Source organism: Camelina sativa, chromosome 14 (assembly GCF_030686135.1).
Source record: "Camelina sativa cultivar CO46 ecotype springtype chromosome 14, ASM3068613v1".
NCBI classification, from domain to species: Eukaryota; Viridiplantae; Streptophyta; class Magnoliopsida; order Brassicales; family Brassicaceae; genus Camelina; species Camelina sativa.
Genome location: NC_141893.1, coordinates 30,242,211 through 30,268,869, shown reverse-complemented (window position 1 = coordinate 30,268,869; position 26,659 = coordinate 30,242,211). Strand labels below are relative to the sequence as shown.

Sequence of the window (26,659 nt, the reverse complement as noted above, 5' to 3'; positions counted from 1 at the left end):
ATAACAACAACAAATTAAAAACCGAACTACGATATTGGAGCTAGATTGAAAATACAACTTGGAACCTTTAAATGTTAGAAACTTAAACATTAATTTGGTTTTTTGAATCTATATATGCTTAATGTTCCCATGTGCATTCATATTTTGTAATTTTTTTTTGACAGCTCACTTTGTAAATTATTTTACTCAAAGATCACAATTTTTTTTTGGTAATTATAACAACTGGATATAGAGTCATAAACATATGAAAATAGCCAGAAGATTACAACTAAATTGTAAAGAGATCTAAAGATTAATTAACAAAAATGATAAAAGCTGCATGAATAAAGTGTGTGAAGAGAAAACAAAATTATCAAGATGTGAAGGTTTCCATGTGATTGGGGAAATATTGGATCCCACGCAGGGGTCTCTCTCCAAGTCCATAGCGTTGTCGAAAATCATAATTTGCAATCCCATTGTACTCGAAACGTCTTTGTCATTTGGATTAATATATATGATATGAAGATCAGATTTGAGCTCCGTCCTTGGTACATAAATCAATTCACTATCACCAGTGATACCTATAGTTTGAACTTGTTTTTCAAACCCCGAACATAGTGAGAAAGAGGTAACAAGATATGATTCGACCATTCGAGTTATTTTGCATCATTCAAAACCCACAATGAAACACTGTCATGGGTGGAGCCAATACATACTAACCTTCCTTGATTAGATACCATCATCACAGGCCAATACTTATCCTCCCATGGTAATTTCATTGCATCGTCAAACTTTTCAGATCTTACATGGAACCTCATTATAACCCGATCATTATTAAATATTGGCTAGAAAATATAGGACACCATTGACGCATGTGCAGTGTCCATAACCTTCTGTGCGATTGCCAGTGAAAGGGCTGTGCTTGTAGTTGGTTTTGACAGCTCTCTATTGTTCTTGAGCTGGTCCCAAAGATAAAACCCTACACTGATCATCGGATTCTCTATAATCATACGGCATGCACACTACTTTGTGACCCGTAGAATGTTTGGAAAACATTTCATTGTACAGATATATGATTCTTTCACTTGTGAATCACCAAAAAAACACATTGAATACATTTGGTACTTTTGAGTCAATGAAAGCTACTATACATCTGATCATATACTTATATAATTATCTTAAACTTCAAAAAAAGTATAAGAATGGTGCTCCTTAGTGCATTATGTTTTGCAATATTGCTTACTATTATTAAATCACAAAAGAACAATTAGTTTCAAAAGGGAAAAAAAAAAACAATCAAATGTTACAAAGACAAGAGACTCTCAATGTTGAGGCAAGAATGGACCGGATGTATAAGTGTGTTTCCAAGTCCATTACTGCGCCTAAATTCAGCATCCACGAGTCCTTTCTAGAGCTCTTTTTCTCCGGATCATGATATAAAATACAAAACGGGTTCAGAACGTAAGGTAAATAAATAAACTCACCATCATCAGTGATACCATGTATCTGCAAGTTTCATTCAAAAGCTGATAATATGGATCAGTAAAGTGTTTGCACAACCATTTATGTTTGGTAGCGTCCTCCAAAAACCACAATGTGATATCCGCGTTGTTGTTCGTGGTATAATTGACACAAGCTAACTTACCTTCATAAGGTATTAGCTTACCCCAACACGGATTAACCCATGGCATTTCTGTAACATGGAATTTTCCAGACGACATCAAAACTCATTAGAACATGGCCATCGGTCATATATTAGTGAATGTCAAGACAATAAACAACAAAAAAGTAATAAAAAGATGGAGAAAGAAAGAGATCCAAGGTCTCTCCCGAGATTTTTGTAGATACCCTGGGACCTCTTTATATTATATGTCTTCATTTGATTGATTGATTTTTTAAAAACAAACAAAATATAAATTAAATAATATTATTACATTAAAATATAATTTGAAAGCTCATTTTACCGATGGTAATGCTCTTATAATGTCAACATTGATCAAGGCTGGCTTTATAATAAAGAACACCGTTGATGCATCGCCCGTTATTGTAACGATCGAACAGGAAGATGCTTATTGTTGATTTTGATGGTTCTCCATGTTTTTTTAGCTGATCCCAATTATCTACAACTCGACACACTCATCAAAAGCTTTACCACGAGCACGAGGCATGCATATGTAAATGCGGATGAGGCAATAATAAAGTGCAAAAAATAAATAACAAAAGAACTTTGTTAATGAGGTTCGGTTTTTCCTACTCCTCGGGACCACGTCCAGATTTCGATTTCACTAGAACAAGAAAGCAAATACAACCTATTCGCAAACGCGTAAATCAAGCACAACCCTCTTAATTCACCGCTCCGTTCTATAACATGAAATCTTAAGGATAAATCTCTATCCTTAACTAAACTCACACCGAGCCTAGATTCAAACCAAGATAACCTAACATTGGGCTAAACTCCCCCTGAGCCTAGACTTCAGATCTCCAACACTCTGAAGCAACCTTCACACAAACGCCACACCGACGAACAAATAAGCTTGAACAATACAAGCACCAAACCGCAAAACTAAGTTGCACACAAACACATAAAACTCTCTAGGATTTATCTTTATGCCTCAGCTCTCTTGCCTCTCTAGAACATGTGCCCAACACCTCCTTATATATCCATCAAAACTTCCTAATCACCATAGGAGAAGATTTCCAAATTTCATAAGAAATAGACTTTTTTCTTTTTGATATTTTCCTTTTCCTTGTAAAACTCCAATTTAATCAACCAAAGAAATAGTAGTTTTCCTCTTCAATTCATCGTCAAACCGTCCTTCAATATTGTCTTCTCAAGCCTTCTAGAAACTTCTCACGCACATAAAACAACAGCAATCCTGTATCACATCTTGAATCACACAGACACTACTTTAGAAATACCAATACATCTTCATCCTCCCCCTTTTTGACTATGCTTGTGAACTCATCAGTCCAAACACCTAAACAACATCACTAGACACATCTTCATTCTCCCCCTGAATGAGTCACAACATGGTCAAAAACTAATTGGAAAATTCTCCCGCTTTACAATACGCGGTTGATAACCTAGTACACCACCTCCATAGAAATCATTTTTTCTAACCCAAATCTTGTTGCGCCTTAGACCTCGATAGTTAACCTCTTGAATGAACTTGAAACAGTTTTTCTTAATATGTCCTTGAACTCCACAATGATAACATGTAGGACCATGAAACCTTACATCAAAAGCATTCTCCATGCGGTTCCTCTCTCTCAACAATCTGAAACATTTTGGCCGAATATGCCCAACAACACTACAATGATGACAAACATGTCGAAAAACTTGTCTAGGTGCATTTTGCAATTCAGAAATTTTTGTACCACGTTCTTTCACAAACACCGTCTCTGAAGCAGCCTCAGTAGCAGTCTCTGAAGTACGCTTTGAAGCAGACATGATTTTTCCACTTGAAACAAACACCAGATCCGATTTTGAAACTTTTCCTTCATATCCAAGGCCGCACTTATCTGTCTTGCCAATACTCAGAATATGATCCAACTTCTTTGTACCATTATTAAGCATCCTCAAATTCTTTTGAGTTTCTTTAAGTTGCACTTTAACTTGTAATACTTCTTCTCCCTTCTCTATTGCATGTTTCTCTGCTTCAACGACTTTAGCCTCTAACTCGAGCTTCTCCTTAATCAAAACTGAATTTTCATCAATTACCTTAAGCCAATGTGCATACAAGTTATCATAATTCTTACCAAGTTCTTCATAGATCATATCCTCTGAATCACTATCACTCTCAGACTCATGCTCTGTTGCAGTTGCAGGTTTTGCTGTAGATTCAGAAGCAGTTGCAGACACTGTTGCAGACGCTGATTCAGAACTATCTTAAAAAGTTGTAAACGCCACAAAATTCTTCAGATCTTCTTCTTCATCTGAATCAGTTTTAGAATCACTAGTAACAAAATTCATAGCCTTCTTCTTGTGCTTTTGTATATTGGCACAATCAGACCGTACATGACTATATCCTTTGCATTAAAAACATTGAACATTCTTTAATGAAGTCTTCATCTCTTCACCCATTCTACTTTTCTTCTCTTCGCCCTTACGCTTCAGAAATTTAGCAAATTGTCTTGATAACATAGTCATTGAATCTTCACAAGATGATACCTTAAGAGCTACTCCAATGTCAACTTCCTTTTTTATTGCTTCCTTAACTTCATCATCTTTCTTCTTAACTCCTTCAGATACATATGCTTTGCTTAATTCGAAAGCTTTAAGAATCCCAACAAACTCATCAAAAGCCATCTCATCTAAATTATGAGCTTCTTCAACTGCAGAAATTTTTGACTCAAATTTTGCAGGCAACGAACGCTTCAGCTTCTTCACAAGCTTTATGTCTTTGTACTACTTTCCAAGAGCAAAAGCCTCATTAGATATATTACATAACTTAGCACTAAACTCAGCCACAGTTTCCTTTTCTTTCATCCTTAGATTCTCAAATTGTGATGCCAACATATCCAACTTTGTTCTCTTAACACTTGAAGTACCCTCAAACATATTCTCCAATGACTTCCATGCTTTTTGAGCTGATACACATTGATAAATTAACTTGAAGTGGCTTGAATCAATAGCATTGTAAATTGTTGTCTTGGCCGTTGAATTACAACTTGATAGCTTTTTCTCTGCAGTAGTCCACTTATCTCTTGGCTTAAGACACTCAACTCTTTTATCATCCACGAATTTAGGGGGCTCCCAACCAAGCTCAATCGAATTCCAGCAATCTTCATCAAGGTTACTAATAAACGCTTGCATACGAACCTTCCAATATCTATAATTCGATGAATCAAACAACAGTGGTCTTGTCTTAGACGTGCCTTCTCTGTATGAAGACATCACAACTGATTCAAAGCTCTGCCTTACTCCCTGAACTACCCTCACCCTTGATCTACCCGAAACTAGACTGAATCTCTATCGAGAACCCGTTCTGATACCACTTATAAATGCAGATGAGGCAATAATAAAGTGCAGAAAGTAAATAACAAAATAACTTTGTTAACGAGGTTCGGTTTTTCCTACTCCCTGGGACTACGTCCAGATTTCGATTTCACTAGAACAAGAAAGCAAATACAACCTATTCGCAAACGCGTAAATCAAGCACAACCCTCTTAATTCACCGCTTTGTTCTATAACATGAAATCTTAAGGATAAATCTCTATCCTTAACTAAACTCACATCAAGCCTAGATTCAAACCAAGATAACCTAACCTTGGGCTAAACTCCCCCTGAGGCTAAACTTCAGATCTCCAACACTCTGGAGCAACCTTCATACAAACGCCACACAGACGAACAAATAAGCTTGAACAACACAAGCACCAAACCACAAAACTAAGTTGCACACAAACACAGAAAGCTTTCTAGGATTTATCTTTATGCCTCAGCTCTCTTGCCTCTCTAGGACGTGTGCCCAACACCTCCTTATATATCCATCAAAACTTCCTAATCACCATAGGAGAAGATTTCCAAATTTCATAAGAAATAGACTTTTTTTCTTTTTGATATTTTCCTTTTCCTTGTAAAACTCCAATTTAATCAACCAAAGAAATAGTAGTTTTCCTCTTCAATTCATCCTCAAACCGTCCTTCAATATTGTCTTCTCAAGCCTTCTAGAAACTTCTCACACATAAAACAACAGCAATCATGTATCACGTCTTGAATCACACAGACACTACTTCAGAAATACCAATAAATTTTGGCATACATATTTAGTAGGGTTAAAAGCCTAATTCCCTTATGATATGATAGGCTGACTTTTAGGAATCAAAAGTTTTAGGTTCGTAATATTATTGTATGGTTTACATATACTAATAGATGTGATTAAATTTTCTAATAAATTATATTAATTAAAAAGAACTAAACTTTTTATGGCAAAAAGCATTTCAATTAAGTTTTCAACCCCTAAATGCTATAAACATTACATTGTTCGTAGTTTTTTGGTTCTTTGACTTAGCAAAAGCTAGTAACTACTATACATATAGTTTCGTCATATTCAGAAAAGGTATATGCTTATTGTTTCCATGTGCATCCATGTTTTGTAGTTAGTTTACCTAAAGATCACAATTTCTTTTTGTTGGTAATAAATAATTAGAACTGGATAGAATATCATAACAATATGAAAACAGCCTCAAAGTTCCAACTATAAAATGTAAAGACAATACTAAAGATTAAAAATGAATAAAGGTGTCACTACAAAAATAACAAGAAAACAAAGAAAAAAGAATTATTAAGACATGAAGGGTTCAGTGTGATTGGGGAAATATTGGATCCCACGCAGAGGTCTCTCTCCAAGTCCATAGCGTTGTCGAAAATCATTATCTGCAATCCCATTGTACTCAGACTCGTCGAAACGTCTTTGTCATTGGATTGATATATATGATATGAAGATCAGATTTGAGCGCCGTCGTTGGTACATAAATCATTTCACCATCACCAGTGATACCTATTAGTTTGAACTTATTTTTCAAACCCCGACCATAGTGAGAAAGAGGTAACAAGATATGATTCGACCATTCGAGTTGTTGTCCATCCTTCAAAACCCAAAATGAAACACTATCATGAGTGGAGCCAAGACATACTAACCTTCCTTGATTAGATACCATCATCACAGGCCAATACTTATCCTCCCATGGTAATGTCATTGCATAAAACGTTTCAGATCTTACTGTTAGAGAACACACAATTCAAACAACCACTTGGAAACGCGCCAAGCAAACGCTTTTATTTAATCTTATAAAAACTCTCGTTTGTTACAAGATATGAACCTAAGCTCACTTTCCTATCTATCTAGCACAACACCCTGTGTATATCTAAAACAGTAAAACACACTCACCTTCTAAGCCTTTTTGAGAATGTTTGAAGGTTTACAAATCTCACAACTTTATCCCCACGAGTGCTAGCTCTTTTTGTGGCTAACCCTCTTATACTTATACCCACACAAACGATCTCTAACCTAGATCTATGAGTATCTTAACTAAAAGGAAATATTCCTTATCCCTAAGAAAATATTCTTCCTTATCTCTCTCGATCAAATATACTCTCAATATCTTCGTGTATATCTTGATCTCTTCTTCCTTCCTTCTCACGCATCTTGTCATCTCGCTCCACAATCTTTCTCCACATCAGCACGTCAAGCCACATCAGCATATCAGACCTCTAAGACACTTCACAGCCTCCTGTTACCATCAAAACTCTGACGCACTTTCAATCTCCCCCTTTTTTACTGAATCTTGCCACACAAGCATCCAAAGCATCAACCCTGGAAAAAAAAACACAAACACAGCCAACACAAAAACACAACAACCATGCCAGCAAACAAGTGCAACGAACAATGATCTGAGGAAACAACCGCTTGTTAAGGCGCGACAAAAATCATCCCACCAATACAAACCATCAAGTCTTAAATTTCGACAAGACAAAGTGTGAAAAGGAATTAAAATAACAAACGAAAAATTTAACAAACAGCTCCCCAATAGCTCAAACTCCCCCTCAAGCCTCTGAATCAGACTCATCTCCCCCTGCTTGTTTGGCACAGGTTAGTCAAAAATATCAATAGGACAAGTCACAAGTCAAAATATAAACAGGGAGAGACTACTTACCAGCATCCAAGGCTTCTTGCAGGATCTTGATAGCCAAACGAATGGCATCACGCTCTACAGACGTACCACTCCGAGGAACATGCCCAACTGGAGCGGATGCAGTCTTCTTCCCCTTAGTCTTCTTTTCGTCTTAAGACCAAAGACTTGGGACATGTCGCTGAGCAGTCAACAACTGATGAATAAGGCTGGGAAACGGCAACCGAAAGCCTGACTGGGCTTGCAGTCCCAACTGTATGATCTGATCATAGATCATTCGTCCAAAATCGAACGAAATCCCATGCATGATCATGTAGATCACCAGAGCCATGTTTGTTGAGATGTACCCTGTGTTAACCGTTGGAGACCAGTTGCTACAGCATATTCGATGCAGATCCTTGATGACAGGGTTCGTGATCGCAGTGGACACAAGCTGCTTGCAGGATTTAACCTTACCATCAGAGAGGAACAGTGCCAGATCCTCCTCCAAAATTGCATCTGTTTGCAACCGCTGTTGACGCACATCCACAGACTGCAGACCAAACAGAGCATTGATGCGGCTTGGAGAAAATTCGTACACCCAATCGCGAACAAGCACCTCAACAGACTCCCCCTCAACCTTGATCGTTGGTAGATTTGCCCAAAACTCATAGATCACATCCGAATCAAAGGCCCCAACTTGCGTGACTGTTTTCAGTAGTCCAGCTCTATCTATGAACTCCCTAGCCTGATCAGTGACTCCTTGAGAGTAACATACTTCTGGGGCAAGTGTTCGAGAGGCAAAGAAACCATACCTTCGAGCAGCTTCGGAGGACGTGAACCGTTTGGAGTCAAACTCCTTTGAAGCAGCACCACGAGAGGTTGTGGAGGTGCCCTTATCCATGGGAAGAGACGGACGCTTCGAGTCACGACAGTTGAGATCAGCAGGCGGTTGTCTTTTGCGCAGACGCGAGGAGATTCCATGAGAAGACAGAGCAGGCATGGGTACATCACCGGTAAGATCTTCCACCGGATACCGAGGCGACACTTCTCTAGGCGGAGAAGACGAAGAGTCACACGTCTCGTGGTTCCCCTCGAAGTAGGAAGGCGAGGGAACTGGATCCACCGGAGCCGGAATTGCTGAGGTGGACTCGTCACGGGGATGATAGATCACCATTGTTGTCGAAGGATCGATCGGAGCATGATGAGTTGGCGGAGGCAACGAAGACGGTGGAGTGTGGAGCTCTTCATCGGAACTGGAATCCTAGTGGAAACCACTAAAGATGGACTTCATGATGATCAGAGGATCGATCGACAAGAGAGGAAAAAGATGAATTAGAAGTTTAATCGACACAGGATTGAAATCGCATAGGTGATGAGGAAGGAGCCAAAACCCTAGCTGCTCCTTTTTATACACACACGTGAGTCTCAATGGGCTGCACGAACTCGGCCCAAAAATTAAAGAACAATCTTGAAACCACTCAATTAAACATCAGTGTACACCATATCTATTTCCTTTTTCGATTACATTCATCTGTTAATTCATTCAGTTACAATTAATGACAATGCTTGAATAAACTGCATTCATCCCTTTTTAAGACCAAATTTTATCACATTCATGAATCAAAAACACAGATACGCACAACCACTAATGATGAACCCTAAGGGACCCAGATCGAGAATTAAACACACATGAGCAAACCCCCTTTTTTATTTTTATTTTTTATTTTTTATAAACATAAAAATGATAACACTAGTCATACATTTGTCGTGTCAACCACTTGTTCAGAACCTTCATTAGGAACTATAACAACCTCTTGAATTGTCGAAGATCAGAGAACTGTTGCATGTGGGTAGTCTTTCACACTAGCATGCCTTTAGTCTTCAGTCCATCCTAACATGTTAAGGCAGCTGGAGATCATCTCTTTGAAGGGCACAACATTTTTTTTTTTTTATTTTTAATTCCACTCAGCCTCTTGATGGCTGCTTCATCACCTTGAGCTTTAGTGACATCACTTGATTTTTTCAGTCACTGATTCTAGGCTTGTCATTCAACAGGTTATTGATCCTGAGAATAAATGTGCATGTCTCTTCACAGCTCTTTGACCTCCTTAAATCATGACAACGTTTAACAGGATGGACAGACCGACATGACAGGCAGCTATTTCCCACAGCCTTTTTAGAGTGTTGATCTTATATATATTCCAGGATTTCCATGATCTTTCATAACTCATGTTCCTGTCTTAGATCAACACAACTCAGTGAAAGAGATTAGAATTCACAGACACCAATAGACTTTCTCAGATTAATGAATCTGTTAAAGTCCAGAGGCTTAGTAAACAAATCAGCCAGCTGAAAATCGGTGCTCACATGGTCAATCTCGATCAGTTTCGCCTCAACGAGTTCACGAACAAAGTGGTGTCTAATATCTATGTGTTTAGTTCTAGAATGCTGAACAGGATTCTTTGAGATTTTTATTGCACTCAAATTATCACAATGATTTAACAGAGTATTAGAATCCATACCATAGTCGGAGGACATTTGACGCATCCACAGGAGTTGTGTACGACAGCTGCCCAAGGCAATGTATTCAGCCTCAGCGGTTGATAGGGAGACACTGTTCTGCTTCTTGCTATGCCACGATATCAGGTTGTTGCCCATGAAAAAGCATCCCCCACTTGTACTTCGACGATCATCCACAGATCCTGCCCAATCAGCATTGCAGTATCCGCTTAAACTATTGTTGGTGTCCTTGGTGAAGAAAATACCAAAGTTCATTGTCCCTTTGATGTACTTGATGATCTTCTTAACGGCTAGTAAGTGTGACATCTTAGGCTTGGCTTGGTACCGTGCGCATATCCCCACTGACAAACATATGTCTGGACGACTTGCTGTCAGATATAGCAGGCTTCCAATCATACCTCTGTATAGTCATTAATCCACATCCTCGCCTCCTTCATCTTTTGAAAGCTTGTCATTGACACCCATATGGACCTTTGCTTCTTTGCTCTTCCCTAAACCAAACCGCTGTACCAACTCTTTGGCATAAGTGCTTTGAGACACAGAAATCCCATCAGCAGATTGTTCCACTTGCAATCCCAGAAAGTATTACAGCTCTCCTACCATACTCATCTCAAATTCCTGTGACATGCTTTCCACAAACCTTTTTACCAGAGGTTGACAAGTAGAACCAAAGATGATGTCATCAACATAGATCTAAACAAACATCAGAGCGTTGTCACTGTTAAGAACAAACAGTGTTTTGTCTACACTCCCGCGACTGTAACCTTGATCCAGAAGGAAAGTTGTCAACCTCTCATACCATGCTCTAGGGGCCTGCTTAAGACCATACAGCGCTTTCTTCAGCCGGTACACATGCTCAGGATGTTGTGGGTTCTCAAAGACTTTTGGTTGCTCAACAAACACCTCTTCTTGTAATATTCCATTCAGAAAGGCACTTTTGACATCCATCTGATGCAATGTGAACTTGAGAGCACACGACATACCGAACATGAATCTGATTGATTCTAACCTTGCTACTGGAGCAAAGGTCTCATCAAAATCAACTCCTCCAACTTGAGAATAACCTTGAGCCACCAGTCTTGCTTTGTTTCTCACAATGCACCTACTGGCATCACTCTTATTCCTGAAGATCCACTTTGTTCTCACTACATTGACATTAGCAGGCCGTTTAGTGAGTTCCCACACATTGCTTCGCTCAAACTGTTCTAGCTCATCTTGCATCGCAGCAACCCAAAACTCATCTCGAAGTGCCTCTTTGTGATTCTTTGGCTCCATAGTTGAAACAAAGCAGGCTAATTGAACAGTCTCAGAGTCCTGAGAAACAGTGTCAGGAACCACAACCTTCTGTTTATTTCCAGCCAGTTGAGCAAAATCAATATGTTTGCTTCTGGTAACTCTACACCCCTGAATCGCACCGATAACATCACCTGAGGAGTGATTCTGATGAACCTAAGGAGTGATTCCGATGAACCTGAGAAGATGGAGTAAGAGCATCCGATGATAACACAGGGCTGACAGAGTCACCATGGCTTTCAGGCCCTTGCTCGTGCTTCTCATCATCAGTTACCAGATCCTTGTCGGAGATAACAGGTACCATAGCAACTCGTTGAAACGAGGTATCATCAAAGACAACATTGACCGTTTCCTGAACCGATCTTATGCATTTGTTGTAGACACGGAATGCAGTGCTATGTCCTGAATAACCAAGGAAGATCCCTTTATCACTCTTGGAGTCAAACTTACCCAACTGATCCTTGTCATTCAAAATGTAGCAGAGACAGCCAAACACATGAAAGTAGCTTACTGTTGGAGACTTTCCTTTCCACAATTCATAGGGAGTCTTGTTGGTCCCTGGTCGGACATACACCCGGTTGATGATGTAACAGGCGGTGTTAACAGCTTCATCCCAAAAACGATGAGGAACCTGATTACCATGCAGCATAGCTCGTGCCATTTCTTGCAGTGTTCTGTTCCTCCACTCTACAACACCATTCTGCTCTGGTGTTCTTGGAGCAGAATACTGATGAACAATGCCTTGATGTCCGCAGAATTGATCGAACTTGTCATTCCAAAATTCTCCTCCATGATCACTCCAAATAGTTTGGATAGAACATTTTTCACTCTTAATATGCAAGGCAAGTATACGAAAACATTCAAGAGCATCTGATTTTTCACGCAGAAATCGCACCTAGGTGTAGCGAGTGAAATCGTCCACCATGACAAAGATGAACCGTCACCCAGATATGCTTTGAACTTGTATTGGACCCATCAGATCCATATGTACCAGTTGAAGTGCATGACTAGTTCGAATGTCTGCCACTGGCCCATGAGATGCCTTGACTTGCTTGCCCTTGTTGCAAGGACCACATATGAAATGTGTGTCGCCCTTCAGCTTTGGAATTCCACGCACAACTTCTTGATTAGCCAATCTCATCATTGTGCGAATATTCAAGTGACCAAGTTTCTGATGCCATAGCTCTGTGTCCAACTCAGTGGTCGTGTTGAAACACTGCATTGATGATTTCCACATGTAACAGTTATACCAGATCTCCTTCCTCTGAGTCGCACAGATCCTTGTTGATCAACATCCTTGCACCCCTTCTTGGTAAATGTGACATCCAGGCCTTCATCACACAACTGACTAATACTTATCAGATTTGCCTTCAAACCTTCGACCAAGAAAACATCCTTAAGATGTGGTTGAGATTCACCACTAGTTGTACCTTTTCCTCGGATTGTTCCCTTTCCTCCATCACCAAAGGTAACTCTCCCTCCATCAACATCTTCTATATGAGATAGATTGTCAAGGGCACCAGTCATATGCCTGGAGCATCCACTATCAAAATACCACTTGGCCTGATCAACTTCTGCTCTTTCGGCCATGAATGCCACTTGACAGTAGAGATCATCTTTCCTGACACATCCCTGAGTGTTTCTTCTTACAGCTGGATAAAACACACCACGTTGCATCAGGCTTGACACACGATTCTGAAATTGGTAGCACTGGGCTTTATAGTGAGTTAGATGTCCACAGTACCAGCATCCTCTTCTTCTACTAAGCTGAACAGGTCTTTGAGCCGTCTGCTGAAACCCATTTGAGGCATATGGCTGTCTTGTAGACAAACCAGGCTGCCTCCTCATCCTTGGGATTCTTGGATTTGTTTTCACAGAATGCTGACCATACAGACTGGTCGTTGTAGGGAATTCCTTCTCTTTCAGCTTGGGCTCATACCCCATCCCTTTGACAAACTGGGTGGTCGTGTTAGTGTTTGTTCCTTGATAACTCACGCCCCACTTCAGATTGCTTGATCTTCCAGTACTAAGCAGTGTATCCAGATCTTTAGTTCCCTTACTGAGCATTCTGATATTCTTGAGCTGTTCCTCTAACACCTTCTCATGACGCAAAGTCTTGGCTTTCTCTTCACTTAGTTCTTTAGCTGCAAAGTATCCCTTTCGGAAGTCAACTGGGTGTTGTCTTGGGTCTTTTGTAACACTGTCTTGATGAGAAGTTCTATATGATCTTCTACCGACAAATCAGCCTCCTCTCCATCTGAATCAGATTCAACCTTCTCATCTATACCTTTGTTTTTTACCAACACCTCATCTTCTTCGTCTTCCTCAATGACACCCAGCAGTGCCACAAAGCTGTTCAGAATCTCCCTTTTGCTGTCTTCTTCATCTGAGTCACTTTCGCTCCAAGTAATGTAAGACTTCTGCTTGTTCTCACGTGAAGGACAATCAAACTTAGTGTGACCATAACCCTTACACCCATAACACTGCAGAGAATTTTTACGTTTGTTGTTTGGACACTCAGACTTGTAATGTCCAAATCCCTCACACTCAGCACACTGTCGCTCCTGCTTGTCACTCTTCCTGATCTCCTTATCAGTGTTGGATTTCATGAGCGATGTGGTTCCCTTCCGCTGACCTCTTTCCATCTTACGAAAGTACTTCTTAACCAACAAGCCCACCTTTTCCTCATCAGCAACCTCCTGAGACTCTGCAAGCTTTTGTTCTTCTATAGCTTTAAGGGCAAAAGACTTCTCATTCATCTTTTCTTTCTTCTTTAGCTGTATCTCAAACGCCTGCATCATCCCAACCACCTGATTGTACTTGAGCTCATCAGAGTTCAGTGACACATCTATAGCAGACCTGTGTGGTTGAAACTTGTCAGGCAGACTTCTGAGGAATTTCTTCACAAGCTTCTTGTCCTTATACCGTTTACCCAAGACTACAGCTTCTTGTACAATACCACTCAACCGGCTGCTGTAATCAGCCACTGAATCGGTTTCAGACATGTGCAAGTTTTCGAAATCTGATGCAAGATTGTCCAGCCATGTGCGTTTGACCCTGCTTGTGCCCTCAAAAGTGATGACCACTATCCCATGCTTCCTTGGCGGCTACACATCCTTGAACTTGGTTGAAGATATCCCTAGGCAGAGACTTGAAGATAACTGACAGTGCCTGTGAGTTGTGTTTGGACTCCGCTTTTTCTTCTGCTGTCCATTTTTTCCTGTGCTTAGGAACCAGTTCTCCTTCCTCATTCTTCTCCGCAGGATGTGACCAACCATCTTCCACCGCAAACCAAGCTTCCATGTCAATTCTCGAGATGGCCTGTTTGATTGACACTTTCCAAAAACCAAAGCACTCAGGATCGAGTTTCAATGGTGTTTAAACCGCAACAAAATCCAGTGATTTCTCCATACCCTTGTCGCAAGATCTCACCTGTTGAAAAAGGATACCAGAACTTTTTATCAGGTGTCTGCTCTGATACCAATTGTAAAGGTATAGAGAACACACAATTCAAACAACCCACTTGGAAACGCGTCAAGTAAACGCTTTTATTTAATCTTATAAAAAATCTCGTTTGTTACAAGATATGAACCTAAGCTCACTCTCCTATCTATCTAGCACAACACCCTGTGTAGATCTAAAAGAGTAAAACAAACTCACCTTCTAAGCCTTTTTTGAGAATGCTTGAAGGTTTACAAATCTCACAACTTTATCCCCACGAGTGCTAGCTCTTTTTGTGGCTAACCCTCGTATACTTATACCCACACAAATGATCTCTAACCTAGATCTATGTGTATCTTAACTAAAAGGAAATATCCCTAAGAAAATATCCTTCCTTATCTCTCTCGATCAAATATACTCTCAATATCTTCGTGTATATCATGCATCTCTTCTTCCTTCCTTCTCATGCATCTTGTCATCACGCTCCACAATCTTTCTCCACATCAGCACGTCACGCCACGTCAGCATATCAGACCTCTGAGACACTTCACAGCCTCATGTTACCATCAAAACTCTAACGCACTTTCACTTACATCGAACCTCATTATGACACGATCAGGACCAATAAGGGCTCGATAATATAGAAAACCGTTGACGCATGTGCAATTTCCGTAACCTTCTGTGCGATTGCGAGTGAAAGGTTTGTACTTGTAGTTGGTCTTGACCGTCCGCCATTGTTCTTGAGCTGATCCCAATGTTAAAACCCTACACTCATCGGATTCTTTCCAATCATACGGCATGCACACTACTTTGCGTTTACCTTCGATAGGATTATACCCTAAAAAGACTGTTATATTCGTCCAGCTCTTGTTAGGTTTGGTTAAAGTTGTAAACTCTCTCTCTTAGTAGGGTTCCAAACTATTGGAGTGGCTGCATATTGTAAGCAGATCAAGCCATGGACTGACTCGTTTTTGATGGTGAATGAACAATAATTTGGAGAGGTGATATGGTAACTATCACTGATAGGTTGAGAAGAGGAGTAATATAAAGAGTTTGGGTTCCTATTATGTTGATAAAGCGAGAAAACAAAGAACCTGGCTCCAGATTTGAAGAAGAGTAGAATATTTGGTCGAGTTTCCAACGAGTTGGTGAGATATGGATCGGTGGTGAGTGATGACCAAAGCTTCGAAACACAACGAAGCCTCACAACAGATTTCACTGTCAGCCTTAAGAATATGTCCAACGTTAGATCGAGGGGTAAGGAAGGTAATGATATTGATGACGACGATGATGAAGATTTTCTTCTTCTGTTTCTTTTTCCTTCGATCTTGTCTTTTGGTTGCTCCATTTTAGTTTTTCGTCGAAAGCCCCAATTCACTATCGTTCCTCTATTTATATCTTTGGTGGCTATCGATCGACAAATTGGCATTAAAGGTTCTCAAGGCTTTAATAAAACAAATACAAATGTTTTTCTAGTCATATTTTACCCAATCAAATTTTGAAGGATTCTAAAGCCTAAATTTCGCCTCACAAAATAAACTCATAGTCATTTTTTTATTATTTTTTTATCCAGAAAATTACTATATTAAATGAGTAGAATTACAAAAGTCAGAGAAAAAAAAATGTTTAGTGATTTTTGTTATTGATTGAAACTTTTCGTTTGTTAACTAGACTCGATTGAATTAGATTTGTCAACACGACTCGTCCGATTGAATTAAGTTTAGATCGCTCGACAAGTAGGGTTTTCTTCACTCAATACAATCAAACTTTTTGCAAAATAGTATTGTAGAGACCATAAGATTTTTTTTCTTAAACACTTTCCAATATCATATTTCTAAAAATTTATAAAAAATTTATAAAAAATGCTTCTAGAAACTAAAATTTGAGATATACTCAAATAAGTTTATAACCTTATAAAAATAATAAAATATATACAAATTATTTTTATAAATGTGTATAATCTTATAAATACTTTATAAAACCATATAAATACATTGTAGAACCTTTTAAAATACCTTGTAAAACTCTTATAAAACATTTCAAGCACTTTAATCGAGTATCCAAGCATATACCATCATCAAGAAATACTTTCTAAACCTAGCTTATAAAATGTCAGAAACTTTTCATATTTTTAACAAGGGATATTTTTGAAAATGGACAGCTAAAATGAATATTTTTTTAAATGGGCCCCTAAAATAGGCATTTATAGTGATATTAATTTATACATAAATTATTATATATTTAATATTTCTAGAGATTTGTAATAATACTAATTTATAGAGATCTGTTTTAATTGCTAAAGTTTTAGAAAGATATGTGAGTTAAGACAACTTGATATGAACTAAATTAATAATTTGGATATATAAACTTTATAACTTTTTACTTAAAATTTTACTATTAAGAAAATACCTCATTTGAATATAATTAAAAAAGAAAATAAGTGAATTTATGTGTGTATGGTTATGTTAAAAAAAGAAAAAGAACTTACATAAGTGCTATTAAGGTATCAATATTATTGTTTATAAAGCCTGTGTCTAAAATTGGAAAAAGTTGCAAAAGAAGAAAATATTATTCTTGTGATTAGATGGTAGTAATCATATATAGTATGTTAAGATTCAAACTATACAAACGCAAATAGAATCTGACGCCGAATTTACACATGATCCTCCTTTTTTATACTTTTGTTCGATGCATTTTTTATTGCAATCTTTGATTTCTCCACATGAACCGATAGGCATTATCGTATAAATATGTGTCGTCATACGAGAATTTTCTTCTGTAGTAGAATATATCTTCTTTTCCGCAAGACCTTGAAATGTAAAAAAAGATAGTAACAATTACACCCCTAAACTACAATTGATTAGTAACATGTTGCATAAGAATGTGGAACAGTGATATACCTCGACTCAAAACAAGGGCAATACATAGGAAAGTTAGGAAGATGCATTTGTGAAAAGAAACCATTTTTTTTCTCTTAATGTTTGACAATGTATTGTAAATATTCTCTTCTTCTTCTTCTTTTGTGATATGTAAATTTTCTTTCATGTCAATATACATATATGTATCCCGTGCAGATACATGCATATACATAGGAAACAAGGAAATAATCATTTGTGACAGAAAATGTTAGTATAGAGAAAAAAATACTTGAATATAGTTTTGATTTTTTTTCTTTTTCATTTAGATCATATTCCTAAAGCAGATAATTAATAAATTTTGTATTAATAATTTTATGGTAAATAAATAAATATATTTATCTCCTTTTTTTTAATAATAGTGGTAAATTATAAAGATATATAATAACTAGATCAGACCCAAGTATTAAAGCGGATATAAGAAAAAAACGGATTTTTTAAAATATTAATTTTTTCATTTGATTTTAAAAAAAAAACCGGATTTAGAGTTCACACATTCCATCATGCAATATAATTTTTTTAATATATTATTACATGATAATAAAATTAGATTTTAATTCTATGCACTCAATCCCAATGAGTAACATTTATAATTTTCATATAAAAAAAATGTGCATTGTATCAAATTTATACCTTACTTAATATTTTATAAAAACTAAAAAAAAACATAATTCTCAAAAAAAAACTGAAAATTAATTTTATCTCATATTTTTAAAAAGTAACAATATCTTATATATATTTGTTTCATATTTTGTAATCTCATAAGTAATAGTTTTACTATTTGTCCAGCATTATCATAAATTAATCAAAAATTCAAAGACGTTATTATGAGATTTTTTTTTATGTAAAAGTGAGTATCTACAACTTTTTTTCTTTTATGATTAATAATTGACAATATAATTTATTTAATTATGGTATTATAGTAAGTAATTGTATAATTTTCTTAATTTATTTTCTTCAAGAATTAGTAATTTAAAATTAGAATTAGTATTATTTTTATATACAAACTTATTAATGTCTTACTTATGTTAATCACTTTTATGTATAAATTTATTTTAACTATATGATTAATTACAATAAATAATAATTGCAATTAAATTGCAAATATTTTCCTTATTAATTGCACATATTTTCCTTATTAATTGCACATATTTTCCTATTGAAATTAGTAATTTAATAGATAACTTTCCTATTAGAATTAGTGATATAAGAGATTATTTTTGGTTTGATATACTTTCAAAAAAAAATTGTAATCCTTTTATTTTAAATTTTTTTAATTTTCCTATAATTATTAAATAAATTTTATTTTCACATATGTCAAAATATTATCGATATAATTGACACATGTCGCTATTATATGAATTACTAACTTTGAAAACTAAGGTTTATATAATAAGATACATGACTTTTAAGATATTAACTTGGTATTAAAATGCACACCCATGTGACATTATATTATTATAGTTGGATTATCTTTGATTATATTAAACATAGGATAATTAATACAAATTTGATACCTAATGATGTTTTAATTAATCAGGATTTTAAAATTTACAGAAATTGCTAAGATGGGAAATCACTGATTATTGGGAATTTGGGATCATCCATTTTTGAGTTCTAAGAAGAAATTCATTTTTGTTTGTGATTCTTCGATATTGAAGTTTAATTATGATTAATATATATCTTTCCCTACAATCCTAAATTCCTAATTAAGCAATTGGGAATGCATACCGCAAGGAACGTATCATTTTGGTTTAGGAGGTTCATCAGTCTAGTTTATATGCCCATTCTTAGGTAATTAGTATGACTTGGAGAGGGTTTAATACTTTCGTTTTCATAAGCCTTTACTTCATCTATCTATTACCTGGTTTTTATTAACATCAAATAGCTATGTTAGTCAACTGATATACAATAATTGCGTTTAGATAAACTCGTGTTTCTCTTTTGACCAAACAATAGTTTCTTCTTACGAATCTGAGAACAACTTTATGTAAAATTATTTGGGGAAACAAACACATAACAATCTCTATTTTTAACATGAATAATATTATCACCAAGTCTTCGGTTTCTTGTTACGAAGCTGGGAACAAACTTAGATACTATCAATTTCCCCGTCATCATAACCCGCATTATCGTCAGCTTCATCGAGATCAACAACAACACCTTAATTAAGACGGATATTCTTTGGAAGCTGACCGTCCGCTTTGAGACTCCTTGCCTCATCAGACATGTACTTCAAAGGACACTTAACCAAGCAAAGGAGACTTAACCAAGCATAGTTCACAATATGTAGCTTCAATCGATTCATTTGATTTCCTTTTTTGGTTTGACTTTTGTTATGATTTACTTGGATAGAAAGAACAAAACTGAATTATTTGGTTCAGGTCAACTTAATCGGACCTACAAGAGAGATCTTTGTAGAAGAATTTTACACAAACCGATCCAACGTTAAACGGTTTCATGGTATTTCTAAAGTCACTTAGATCACTTTTGCAGACATTGTTAAGTTAGAGAATTAGTAAGTAAAGAGAGCAATTTACACAGCCCAACATTCAAAGGCTTCCTAACATTAACAAAGCGAAAAGCCAACATACCAAACCTTAATATATGTACCCAAAAATGGTCTTCCTTGAACTATTCTCTCCTTGGACCGGTCTCTTTGCCCTTCTTATTTGGCATAATACCAGTTCGGAGCACATTTTGCATCTACAGATAAATCCACCGAGAGGATATTCTTTCCGTTAAACGGTTTAGCCATACAGTCCACAACTATGTCCTTGGCGATCTCCGCTGATTCCATTGGTCCTTCCAAGATTACTTCATCATGAATCTGTTTCCCAACAGAAGTCTTATCACTCAAGTTTCAAACAAGTAGAGCCCAAAAGTTTTTTTTTTGTTTTTGACAAATGTTTAGTGTTATGGTAAGATTGATGAGTGTTGTTTACCTGTAAAAGCAATCTCCAACCAAGCTTCTTCAACTGTTGATTTGTTGATATTTCCAACATTGCACACATGGCAACATCAGCCGCACTTCCCTGTGATGCAGATCAACGATGCTTATACTTGAGATTGGCGAATAGAAAGGATGTTAGTATATTATGTTAAAATAAAAGAACAAAATGGAAACCTGCACTGGGGTGTTGATCGCTGCTCTTTGGATATGATTCTTCTGAGGACGTGAACGATAAGTCGGGAATCTACGATCTCGTCCTAATAAAGTACGTACATACCCGTCTGTCAAAGCTTCTTTCTTACGCATGTCTTGCCATTTCCTTACTTCTTGTCTGTCATTGTACCACAGATTGACTGTGTCTTGAGCTTCTTCTTTTGAGACCTTTCGATGGTTAAAAAAAATGGCATTGTTGTAGATGCATCACACAGGCAAGCTCAAGTTGACCACACAGATTCAAAAAGTAATTTTGTATTACCTTCCAATCTCTAGAAAGCCCAATCGCTGTTTTCCCATATGCAATTGAAAAGTTAAGCATCTTCGCTTTTCTTCTCTCTGACCCAAAGGCGTCCTGAGTATTAAACATATTTGCAAACTGTTAAAATAATATGGGCACAGATTTTTAAGTTCTTTGTGTCAACGATGGGCTCTATACATTAAGCAGAGGCGTCAATGTTTTCTTAGCTACTCAAACCACTTGCTCATTATCAGTTAACAAGTAGTATATCCTTTAAAATCCCAGTACCAGTTTAAACAAGAACGCACCTTTAACAATGGCACGGGCGGCTTGTCTTCCCCAGGTTGTGGATGCCATTCAAGGATAACTTGGCCATTCTCTACAGCTTCACGAATATGCGGATACATATTCATGGCTGTCCTTGAGTGGAAATCTCCGCCTGCTTTGAAAGCTTCCATCATACTTTTACAACCAGCAAGATGTGCCAGAATTCGAAGTTCCAGCTGAAGAAGATAAAAGAGAATAACAGTCAACGAGCGAACCAGCATAATACCCTTACGTATGTTTCTACAACTACCAGAGTATCGTATTTTCACCTGCCCATAATCAGCCACAATGAGTGTATTTCCAGGTGATGCTACAAAGGCCTTACGAATCTTGTACCGATCCTTCTCTAGTGCAGGTTGGTTCTAGGCAGATAAGGAGAACTTTAGTAACACATTCTAAAATGCAATTACAAGACCATAAGTAGCATACTTACGATTGACAAAAATAACTTGACCATTTCAAATAAGATACTGTAATAGCTCTTGCTAACACAACACATAATTTCAAACATAACTATATCACTGCCGACATAATTTTCAAAAATGTACCAGTAGATAACAATAGAAACTTACCTGCAAATTTGGCCTTCTAGCTGATAAACGCCCAGTTTCTGTGTTGATATTTAGGGAGCAATGGACACGACCATCTTTGCCTGATACATTACTTCCCTGTCAAACAAGAAAACAATTCCATAAACATCAATCTGAAGGGTAAGGGATTAGCAGCTAAAAATTCAGATAGAAGCTGTTCCGAAAAAACAATTACCTGTAATGGAAGAATAAAATTTGAGATCAAAGAATCTATAGAGCAAACTTCACATAATGAGGCAATAGCATGACATGCTTCCTTTCCCCTTTCACCGCCTCCAAATCCAACATAAGCTGTTCCATAAGCAGATGTGTTGGTTTCAACATCGGTCTTCGGCTTCTGTATTTTTGAAGTTTGATCTAGTAGCTGAGTAGCAGCAGTCTCATCATCCTCAGAAATGTCTTCTAGAGAAATATCTGAGATGTCCTCCATAAAGTCATATTCAGCAGAAACTTTCCCAGCTAAGGCTTTCAAAGCATCCCCACTAATAGAAGGCCAACCAGTAGCAGTGAACGTTTCAGTTGCAAGTGGGTTATCGCTGATTCTATGCAGTTTGATATTTCGGAACTTTGTCGGTGTTTTTTTGCCTTCTGCAATAACCTTATCAACATTGGGAACTTTGAAAAGTTTTTCAACTGGAAGAACCTCACGATTCTCACTGTGAAAGAAATAAACAGAACTTAAAATTCATAAAGCTAAGCACTAGGAAACTAATCATGTAATTCTTGTTACAATATACCAAGAGATATTATTATTTTCCCTAATTAGTAATAACTTTTGTTTAACTTAGACAATACACCTGTTAGAAATGCCACAAAAATGTAGGAAAAAGATACCTGTTAGAAACGCCACCAAAAAAGAGCTGACGCAATTGTGTGTCGCTACCAACATTCATATGCTTTGCATCGGGGCAATACTTAGAGGCCCAATTTCGAAACCTACTAACAGCAACTTGCTGCTCGACTTTGGCTACTTTCTCTATTTCAGCAAGATACGCCCTATCTACAAGTATCCCTTCTGCTTCCATTTTAACAAGAAGTTCACCAAAGGGTCGCCAAAACTCATGGTAAAAGTCTAACATTGTTCTTCCCGATATTAGCTTTCCATCAAGGCGCCATTCTTTCAGTTGTAGTTTCTTTGACATGCTTGCGTAAAGCTTTAGTGTGCTTATCGCATCCAAGGCAGAGTATGAAATCCAAGCCTCTCGATCTTCTCGCTGAAGCTCTTCAACAGGGGGAATGACAACCATCTTCCCTTCTGATCCATCTTTTTTCAGTTTTCTCTTGCCAAAAATAGTCTTCATCGAAATTTTACCAAGGAACTCTGCTTCCTCTTTCGTCTGTGTGGCCCCAAGAACTTTTGGGTCACTTGTAAGCGCTTCAAGTGAATAACCACCCTCTGTCCGTCGTGCAGAATCCCATAATCGTGCCATGTGCATAGTGTCGGCATGAAAACCAGAAATTTCAATTCCATGGTTCCTAATGATGTGGCTATCGAAACTGTAGTTGTGCCAGACCTGAAACGAAGAAAGCCAACCTATAAGGGTTTCATGAAAGGAAAGGATAGCTAAAAAGTGTTCACAGTAAAAGCACACAACAAGAAAGTGGAATAAGATTTAGAATGATCCAGAAAATGCAAATGTCACAGAATATGAAGAAACAATCAAGATGTAGTTTACATCAAGAAAGGGAAAGGTTTAAAAACTTACTTTTTTGATATCAGAGTCTTCAAAATACGATTTAAACTCGGCCAACACCTCCCTGCCATTTTCACCAAGAACATCAACCCAGATACACGACTTTCCATTACCAAAATCTGCTTCTGGGCCACAGTAGATACTGAAACATATTAATTCACCATGGTTGACAGGAGTTTCTTCCTTCACCTCAATCCCGGACACCTATAAGCATTGAATAATCAGAAAGAACGAAGTTTCGTAAGAAAAACAGTTTGCCAATTGCATAAATATGTCTGAACTGTAATGATGGCAACGTAAACAGAAAAATGCAGCACACCTCTGTATCGCAAGAATGAACAAGATTCCTATACTGATTCACAAGCTTAGCTACGGTACTTTTTGCAGCGGTTACATTATCAACAACGAGAACCTTATCATATATTTTCCCAAGGTTTTCACGGACTTTCGAAGTGTCACTGCTTTTCTCCACTTTGGAAATGGTATCAGTATTCTCACTGCTGATTTTGGTACCAGAAGACTTCCCGCTGCTTCTACGAGGTCTCAGTTTTTCCTCTCCTTTAGGATTTACATTAATACTTGCCACAACCTCTAAACTCTTGCTTGGCAATGTCACAACAGGTCTAGATGGCGTAACGCCAATCGATTCTGTATCGAGTGTAGCAGCAGTACCATTACCTCTGCGCTTGAAACCAGAATCAATCTTCTGAGAGGTTTCATAAGTCGGAGCATTAGATACAACTGGGAAAGAGCCATTGAGATAACAACTGTCGTCAACGTTTCTAGCAATTTGACCATTTCTTTCCCTAACCTTCTTCGCTTCTTCTCTCCAAGCACTAACATCACCAGGAACTCGATGAGTTTCAGCTACTTCCGACTGGTTTCCCACCTTGATAATCTCTGGAACCATTCTAAGCTCATTTTGTTTTTGAGTAACGGGTTCTAACCTGCTTTGGTCTAGGCTCAGTTTGTTCTTGTGGGGGTTTGTTTGTTCCAGGCTCAGCTCATTTTCCCTCCAAGCACTAACACTCTCAGGAACTAGATGAGTCTCAGCTACTTCAGACTGGTTTCCCACCTTGATAATCTTTGGAACCATTCTTACCCTGTTAGATTCTGATCGAAGTTCCCATTCCCCATTGAACACAACAGAAGATGAGCGTTGCTGACCCGAATGTTGAAATCCCTGACAAACTGTAGTAGTCGAATAACCAACATTTCCCTCAGTGGAAGCTACTCTCCTGAAGAAAATTCATAAAGCAGTCACAATCAGAGCTTGCAAACCAAACAAACACAAGAACAAAAACTGAGCCCAGAACAAAGCAGGTTGAAACCTCATACTCATAAACAAAATGAGCTTAAAAACAGAGCAAATTAATCCATAAGCAAGTAAGCCTAGAGGCTAGAACAGAGCAAATTAGACAATAATCAAGTTAAAAATTGAGCATAAAAGAGAGCAGGTTAATTGATAATCAAGTAGAATTGAGCCTAGAACAGAGTAGGTTAATCGATTATCAAGTGTAGTCTCGAAGAACCCATTTACTAAAAAACCTTGAGAAAGATAAAGTGCAAACCTTTGAAGGGTTATACGGCGGGGGACGAGGAAGGAAGGAACCGAAGGAGAAGAGAAGCGAGAGGAACGAGAAAGCAAGGAAGAGGAAGGAGAAAAGTGGCGGCGAAGAAGAGGGTTATTGTGGGAGGTAAGAGAAACCCCCATGGCCATTATAAGACAACTTAATCTACCCAGCTTGAACTCGTCGGAGATAAGGGATATATAAGGGTTTATGGAGGCGAGTTTTGTCGTGATTCAAGCAAGTGGGTCTGCCTGAGAAGGAAAGCTAAGAGGAGCACAAGATTATTGTGGCCATCGCTTCAGAGAAGACGCACTGTGTCCCTTAAACCCTTGTTTCTATATATTTTTTTTTTAATTACTGTAATCATTTTCTCTGTTAATTATATACTACTAAGCATAGTCTATAACATAAGATAAAGTTATCATTTTTCTATGAAAGAAGTTTCGAATTATGAAAAATACTAGCTAAACCTTTGTATTCATCGCTTTCCCACTCAACCAATCAGAATGTTTTATCTAATATTTTATTTAAAAAATAAATCAAAATTAAATTGAAAAGCAAAACTAATTAAAGAAACAAATTTTGTATACTTCTATTTGAAGAAAGTTAAATATTGTTTTGGTTTAGATTTTACAATTAAATGAAGTTATATATCGGTTTGGGTTTATAATGAGAATTAGAGTTTAGATTTTATAATTAAAACGAAATTATATGTCGGTTTGGGTTTACAAATGAGGTGGTTAGGGTTTAGATTTTACAATTAGAACAAAATTATATGTCGGTTTGGGTTTACAAATGAGATATTAGGCTTTAGATTTTACAATTAAAACGAAATTATATGTCAGTTTGGGTTTACAAATGAGATTGTTAGGGTTTAGATTTAACAATTAGAGCGAAAGTATATATCAGTTTGGGTTTACAAATGAGATGGTTTGAGTTTACAAATAAGATGGTTAAGGTTTAGATTTTACAATTACAACAAAATTATATATCGGTTTGGGTTTATAAAAAAGCGGTTTAAGTTTCTAATTTTATAATAAATATGTACATAATTTATTTCTTTATTCTATAAAGGGGTGAATGAAGATGTTCACCCAAGTATTACTCTCGAATTATTAGGTGTGTATCCCTTTCTGTTTGGCCATTATCTTCTTCTATTAAACAGAAACAATACCCTCACTTCACTTAATTTAAACCTTGAACTATAATGATTTAAGTAAAATTATTAACCTTTAAGTTGAAAAGGTTACTCTGTCCGGATGGACTCATGGACACATGACACATCATGAGGAAGAAGGCAAGCAGCTC

At 37.2% G+C, this 26,659-nt stretch overlaps 1 protein-coding gene, 1 long non-coding RNA gene and 1 pseudogene across 2 annotated transcripts; all 3 read right to left on the bottom strand.

Annotated features, from left to right (window-relative positions):
• Nucleotides 1-6,263: 6,263 nt before the first annotated feature.
• Nucleotides 6,264-16,260, bottom strand: LOC147928820 (putative F-box protein At1g47730 pseudogene; annotated as a pseudogene).
• Nucleotides 16,261-17,397: 1,137 nt separating this feature from the next.
• Nucleotides 17,398-18,020, bottom strand: LOC147928819 (uncharacterized). Its single transcript, XR_015579302.1, has 2 exons — nt 17,748-18,020; nt 17,398-17,656 (listed from the first exon to the last, which is right to left on the bottom strand). It is a non-coding gene; the product is annotated as an uncharacterized LOC147928819 (long non-coding RNA).
• Nucleotides 18,021-20,176: 2,156 nt separating this feature from the next.
• On the bottom strand, nt 20,177-25,776 carry LOC147928818 (DNA polymerase I A, chloroplastic/mitochondrial-like). Its single transcript, XM_087483996.1, has 12 exons — nt 25,352-25,776; nt 24,100-25,018; nt 23,793-23,984; nt 22,921-23,600; nt 22,262-22,742; nt 22,069-22,164; nt 21,766-21,858; nt 21,478-21,672; nt 21,191-21,283; nt 20,890-21,096; nt 20,708-20,797; nt 20,177-20,592 (listed from the first exon to the last, which is right to left on the bottom strand). Exons 1-12 carry the CDS (start codon nt 25,498-25,500, stop codon nt 20,431-20,433), a joined length of 3,357 nt encoding a protein of 1,118 aa, XP_087340122.1. The 5' UTR covers nt 25,501-25,776; the 3' UTR covers nt 20,177-20,430.
• Nucleotides 25,777-26,659: the final 883 nt, after the last annotated feature.